The sequence below is a fragment of the Oratosquilla oratoria genome, chromosome 18 (assembly GCF_046742065.1).
Source record: "Oratosquilla oratoria isolate Oo_2021 chromosome 18, ASM4674206v1, whole genome shotgun sequence".
Classification (NCBI taxonomy): domain Eukaryota; kingdom Metazoa; phylum Arthropoda; class Malacostraca; order Stomatopoda; family Squillidae; genus Oratosquilla; species Oratosquilla oratoria.
In genome coordinates, this window is record NC_134794.1 from 63,507,944 (window position 1) to 63,513,943 (window position 6,000).

Genomic DNA, 6,000 nt, shown 5'->3' on the forward strand with positions numbered 1-6,000 from the left:
CTTCAACTGAGGATGCAGAAAGATCTGCGAAACGTCTTGATAACTATTTTGTTGTGCTTGTATTTTGTTTTTTGCTGTATTTCTTGTATTAATTTCTTGTATTGTGTTTATTGTGTACTATACTTTTGTGTCTATTATAACTTTTGTGTTTCCTATGAATTTTGGAAATCTGATTTACTCCCTTTCCCCCTACCAAAAATCTACTTTTCGCAAGCTTGAGAGCTCACGGAAAAAACTAATCAATAATTCTTTTGCTGTCGTTTTTAACAGAATATGTCTCAGAGAGAATCTCCTGCCACGCTTCACCAATGTTAGACTTTACGACAAGGCAGTCAAGAATAATGCTACGACCCAGGAGTACAGGAGGACCCTGGTCGCTGATGAACTGGAAAGGAAGAAGACCATTGTTTCACATCTATACCGCAAGGTACAGGACTTACAAGAAAAATGGGACGGCGAGGTTATCAATACCTCCCATAAAGAAAGGATCAATGCCATGCTGGAGTCTTCCCTTTCTGCATACACAAATGCAGTAGAGAGGAAGGGGATACGGAAACTAAGCACCATGAATGGTGGACAAATAAAAGTCCCTCAGCCTTTGGAGAGCTACGTCAACCTAACCAACATTGATCTTGACTCTGATCAAAAAGAGCTCCTCGACATGGGACTAAACTGTCATGTCCTCTCCAAACCTAGGCCACACCAAAAGAGAGTTGAAATAGAGGTCCTCATAGAAAGCATCCTCAAACTCGCTAAGGAGGGTATTTTAGATGTTAGCCAACGCTTGCAGCCTGAGCTTGTTGCTGAAGCCGGCAAGCAGCGTGGAACCTTTACTAGTTCTGTTTTACAGAGGAGACATTTTGAAGCCGCCCAACGACTACGAAACAACCAAGAAGTAACCATAAGACGTGCTGACAAGGCATCAATATTCGTTCTCATTTCTACCTCCGAATACCTGGAGAAAATTGACTCCATTCTAGAGGATAGGACTAAGTTCCAGCCCATCCAGAAGAACACTATCCAGGATCTTACCTCGAAGGTCAACAAGATAATAGATGTCAACAACGCGGTTGCAGGTTGTATAAAATTCTGTAAATTGTCCGGCGAGTATAAACCTGGTTATTGTTATGGCAATGTTAAGACGCATAAACCCAACAACCCTCTTAGACCCATTATCAGCCAGATACCTACTCCTACATATCAGTTAGCGAAAAAACTTAATGAACTTTTAACCCCTTTTGTCCCCAGCAGATTCAGCCTGGCATCTTCTCACCAGTTCATAGAACTGGTGAAAGACGCTCCCAGCCAGGGATTCATAGCTTCGCTGGATGCTGAATCTCTGTTCACCAATGTCCCTGTGGATAGAACGATAGATTTCATATGCGACAAAGTTTACAGAAGCGGACCAGCCCCCGGACTTAACATACTTGAAGAACACCTACGGACCCTGCTTCAATTTTGCACCAAAGAAGCCCCATTCCGCTCTCCCCGTGGGACACTCTACCGCCAAATTGATGGAGTTGCCATGGGATCCCCCCTTGGTGTTCTGTTTGCCAATTTTTTCATGGGAACTGTAGAGGAATTTATTTTTAGTCAAATTGAAAAACCTAGCCTTTATTGCAGATATATAGATGATATATTTGTAAAAACTGACTCCCTTTCTGAAATTGATCAATTGAGGGGGAAGTTCATGGAGGTGTCGGGACTTAACTTCACCGTAGAGCACAGTGAAGGGGGTTCCCTCCCCTTCCTGGACGTCCTACTCAAGCAGACTAATTGTCCTTCTTTTTCTTATAGTGTCTACGTCAAAGAAACCAATCCCGGACTGTGCATGAATGGAGAGAGCGAGTGTCCTCAGAGGTACAAAGACGCCACCATTAGCGCCTTTTTCAGAAGAGCCCTCAGCCACTGTTCTTCTTGGAGTGACACTCAAAAAGAGTTTGATCGGGTCCACCAACTCCTTATCAACAATGGTTACACGAATCACGAGGTCCAAGCCAATCTTCGCAGAGTGATCGACAATTGGTATAAACAAACACGACCGACTACAGTAGGACACGAAGGGACCGCAATTAAGGTGTTCTACAAAGCTTGCATGTCTACCAAATACAAGGAGGATGAAAAGATTATAAAGAACATAATCTATAGAAATGTTGTCCCCAAAAAAGAAAGTGATAAATTGTCCTTCACAATCTTTTACAAAAGTAGAAAGACCTCTTCTCTACTTTTAAGGAACAACCCCGCTCCAGAACCCCAGGAGGTTCGTCAATCCCACGTAGTATATAAATACACATGCCCAGAGGAGGACTGCACGCCCCTTTCTGTCTACGTGGGAAGGACGACCACCACATTATCTAGAAGAATCACCATGCACTTGCAACACGGAGGACCCAAGCAACACCACTGGACCCAGCATCGACGCCACCTCGATAGGGAGACTATGGTAAAAAACACCGAAGTTGTGGCAAAAGAAGAGGACCCTCAGCGCTTGGCTATCTTGGAAGCCATATGGATAAAGGAGCTGCAACCTGCCATTAATAGGCAGGTAAATGATTTCGCCCTCCTCCCTAGCATGAAACCTGTTCGGAGGAGCCAGATGGACAATCCCAAGACATCGGGCTCTCCTTCCCAGAGGCTCCCCATTCCCCGCGAAAGGGAAGAACTTCCTACCATACGTCGTTCCCAAAGACTGAGAAGCAGATTGGCGCCGAACCCGGGAGTGACCTCCCCGAGTACCATTTCCGCCAACTTGTGATCTCTCCCAGTGTTTGTGGTCCTGCGTGTGACTTCCCCCAGTTGCAACACGGTGACTTCTCCCCGTGCTTCCCATTTCATTTAAAATATGCTCCCTTTCCCTTTCTTTTCACTTCAACTGAGGATGCAGAAAGATCTGCGAAACGTCTTGATAACTATTTTGTTGTGCTTGTATTTTGTTTTTTGCTGTATTTCTTGTATTAATTTCTTGTATTGTGTTTATTGTGTACTATACTTTTGTGTCTATTATAACTTTTGTGTTTCCTATGAATTTTGGAAATCTGATTTACTCCCTTTCCCCCTACCAAAAATCTACTTTTCGCAAGCTTGAGAGCTCACGGAAAAAACTAATCAATAATTCTTTTGCTGTCGTTTTTAACAGAATATGTCTCAGAGAGAATCTCCTGCCACGCTTCACCAATATATATATATATATATATATAAAAGCAAAACAGGTTAAGGTGTCACTACTTGTTGTGGAGGTCTGACCAGGGTTGAAAAGCTGGCAAGGGAATGGTTAATTAAATTCCATGCTACAAAGCCCTCTAGAAGTGCCACTCTAGCCTCCTAATAGGGGGAATTTTCAGATGTTAAACCAAATCACATGTATAAAAGAAAGTAAGTGTAGTTACCTTAACTTCATAAGTACGGAAGAAAACATTAGCCTTGAAATATAGAAGTCCTTCATCAATAATATCTATCCCATCACCTGCCATGAGTGGTGCTGGGCCACGGTGCTTTGTGCGTAAAGGCAGCATGGCCATATTTCCCACCACACTACCGGGATGGGCCATGTTGGAATGGTAAGCCTGAAACAAATTAATTTTAATACTAAAGGTGAAGATACAAACAAATACTATTACCACCCACCAAAAGGAAAGGAAAGAATATATATATTTTATATATATAAAGGGCTCTTTCCTCCAGGCAAAGAAGGTATCCAAAATCAACACTCCCTCTCATCTTGGCTCCTCATGAATAATGGATCATCCCTGCATCTTGCCCATCACTCTGGGACAGAAGCAATGCAGCAAGACATAGCACATCCAGATCAAGACCACTTCATTTAATTGGTGACCTCACTCTCCATACCCCATTGTATTAACATTGAAAACGGGGAGAAATCCCATTGGGCTGCATCAAAATATCATTCTCACATAACCATTCCCTAACCTCCCCTCCCCCTAATCCAGCACCCATTCCCTTCCATGCATCACAGTATCATCCATACACAGCCATTCTGGAGACAGACACTATGTGTTGGCCAGGTGGGTTGGTAAACCCACCTAGCCAAATCAAGTAAGTAAATTCTCCACTCATCCCTATCTTCTGCCTTCTCCCTTCCTTACTCAACAGACATCTGCCTCTTGCCCAATGCCCCTTTCATCCTATCCATCCATCTCATCCTCAATCGTCCTCTCAAGTACATCCACCTCTGCCTTCCACACTTCTTTTACTAATCTTTCTCCCATGTGTCCAAACCATCCCCATACTGTACTTGTTCATCAACCTTGTAAACCCTACCATACTTCATTTCATCTCAAACACATTTAAACTCTTCCTCTATTATAATAATATTAATAACAATAATAATAACATAAACCCTGTAGTAGATGGAAAAAGAATACTGCACACCTACACGACACAGCAATAGAAAATTAATTATTTTGTAAATTATAATAGATCAACATTATATGCAATATTCTTGGCAGAAATCATTAACAAAAAAGTTACTAAAACCTATTTACTATCGAACGAAGTCGCAGCAGTTAAATGATACGCCATGTTTGTTTTGATAGCTGCCGAGGTCAAAGAAATGAAAGGATTATAAATTAGTCTATTCTAACCTAACCAATATTTAGTGATTCAGTACCTCAAATTCTAAAGATCATCCAGGATGTCATTGTCGTCACAGATGCTGATGGCCTGATGATTATTACACCTCGGTCAATTAACAGACAACAGTAGAACCCCAAGTCATCTCATAAAGTCCAAGGGAGTCCTATGTCTTTGTAACAGCACTTATTAACTTCACCTGGAGTTGGAGAACATCCAGTCCACAACGTGAAAGCCATGGTCTGATAGTGACTAGACTGGAATGGCATCTGGACCATAATGTAGTGGCTTCGTTCATTAGTAAATTTGCTTATAGTAAGGTTTTTTATTTTTTATTTCCAGCACGAAAATCACATATTACATTCATGTATTATGATTTACAAAATTAATATTTCATTTTCTGTTATATCGCTTAGGTGTGCACAATGTTTAATTCTCTAATGTTATACTGTGTAGGTGTGCACTTCTAAAAAAAAACTTGATTTCTGCCAAGAAAAATGTATATTACGTTAATATATTATAACTTACAAAATTAATATTTAATTTTCTATTGTTATATCACAAGTGTGCACTTCTGAAAATAATAACCAAAAAGGTTAGCAAAAAAAATTATTTTCGTGTTACTGGAACAGAACCCTAGTTCAGGAATCTCAGTAGCAATGCATAAGTCTTAGGTGATGTAATTACCACAGATAAACTCAACATTTAATCAGTGAATTGACCGAACTGGATACACACATCAGGATTAGCCGACTAGGATTATTTATACACCTCTAAATTATAATTGTCTCACTTAACACTGAGATAACATGAACAATATGTTGTTCAATGCCTTCCCATTGGAACTCGAGTAGTGTAAGTATGAAAATATATACCATAAATGCATTTCCTGTCATTTGAATCACCCACTCTATATTAAAAATAATTATAACCCTCTCTTTGCGATTTTAAAATCAACTCAATACTTGTTTACTTAGACTATAATACAGATATCGTAATTCTATGTCCTGAATGATGTAAAATTGCACTTACAGGCATTTTTACGGAAGTATCTACTCCTCCCTCTTATCTGATGTGGTAGGCTGTCAGCCTCGACATTGGTTAGTCTTGATAGTCCAATGTTTACGTTTCCTCCCTCCGGTAAGCCATCTTTGAAATCTAAAATATTATTAAATTTGACTTAGTTTCTACGATCATAGATAAATATTGAAATAGAAATATCCAATTAATTTAGCTGTAATAATTACAATTTATAATTATGGATACAATAACTAGAATTTGATTAGCAAATACATTGTGAAAACGTACTAGCCTTAGAAATGAATCACTTATTCAGTAAACTCTCACATATATTTATGGTTAGTTTCTTGTCATCATTCGAAAGGCATACATTTGCTAAACAAATTAAAC

The 6,000-nt window shown here is 40.0% G+C and overlaps 1 protein-coding gene across 1 annotated transcript in view; it reads right to left on the reverse strand.

Moving 5' to 3' along the window:
* Arpc3A (Actin-related protein 2/3 complex, subunit 3A) overlaps positions 1–5,769 on the reverse strand; it is a 14,156-nt gene extending 8,387 nt beyond the window's left edge. The window contains exons 1-2 of the mRNA XM_076202298.1: positions 5,623–5,769; positions 3,387–3,563 (exon numbers count right to left, since the gene is read on the reverse strand). Coding sequence (XP_076058413.1) covers positions 3,387–3,563; positions 5,623–5,628 — 183 coding nt within the window. The 5' untranslated portion in view covers positions 5,629–5,769. The remainder of the gene's footprint in view (positions 1–3,386; positions 3,564–5,622) is intronic.
* Positions 5,770–6,000: the final 231 nt, after the last annotated feature.